The 739-nt window shown below is 69.6% G+C and overlaps 1 protein-coding gene across 1 annotated transcript in view; it reads right to left on the reverse strand.

Annotated features, from left to right (window-relative positions):
* Window positions 1-739, reverse strand: part of TNKS1BP1 (tankyrase 1 binding protein 1, 182kDa) — a 23,912-nt gene that overhangs the window by 8,587 nt on the left and 14,586 nt on the right. The window contains exon 9 of the mRNA XM_010842228.1: window positions 6-731. Coding sequence (XP_010840530.1) covers window positions 6-731 — 726 coding nt within the window. The remainder of the gene's footprint in view (window positions 1-5; window positions 732-739) is intronic.

Below are 739 nucleotides of genomic sequence, written 5' to 3' on the forward strand. Positions count from 1 at the left end.
ATTACCCCAAACTGGGGGCTCTGCTCCGCGGCCTCCGCGCAGAAGCCACTGCCCCAACCCCGCTGCCCCGGGCCGAAGGCCAACTCTGGCTGGGCGCCCACACCGAGGCCGAAGTCTCCGGCCCAGCCCCGCTCTGCCCCCTCCCTGTCAGCTTCCCCTGGGCTCCGGGCGCCCCCCGCCTGCGGGCCCCCAACCTCCCGGGAGTCAGCGCCGCCTTGCCAGCTGCCTGGGTCCCTCTGCCCTGGATCCCCGTCCTGCAGCTGGGAGCCGCTGGCAGAGAACACGCTCCCCGCCTCAGTGGTCTCGGGCCAGCCCGCGTCCCTGCCAGCCACCCCGGGGCTCACTCGGCCCGGGGTCTTCTTCTCAAACTCCGTGTCCTGCCGCTGGGCCTCCTCGAGGCTGAACCCGGCACTCAGGGCTCTGGCTCCGAAGTCCCGAGTGAGGCCGCCGCTGTAGTCCGGCACCCAGGCGCTCCTGCCGAAGTCGCTCCTTCTGAACCCCGGGTCCTGCTGCCCTGCGTCCTGGCTGCTGCTGTACCTACCGAGCGGGTCCTTCTGCCCTGATTCCGGACCCTGCCCTTCTTCATCCCGGCTCGCGTAGGCGCCCAAGGCATCTCTCTTCCCAAAGTCCCAGTCCTGAAGGCTTGCGTCCCGACCGCTGTAGGTTCCCAGAGAATCCCTCTTCCCAAACTCCTGGTCCTGGAGCTCTGCATCCCGGCTGGAGTAGGTGCCCTGGGAAT

The sequence above is a fragment of the Bison bison genome, unplaced genomic scaffold (genome assembly GCF_000754665.1).
Source record: "Bison bison bison isolate TAMUID 2011002044 unplaced genomic scaffold, Bison_UMD1.0 scf7180017864173, whole genome shotgun sequence".
In the NCBI taxonomy this organism is placed as follows: domain Eukaryota; kingdom Metazoa; phylum Chordata; class Mammalia; order Artiodactyla; family Bovidae; genus Bison; species Bison bison.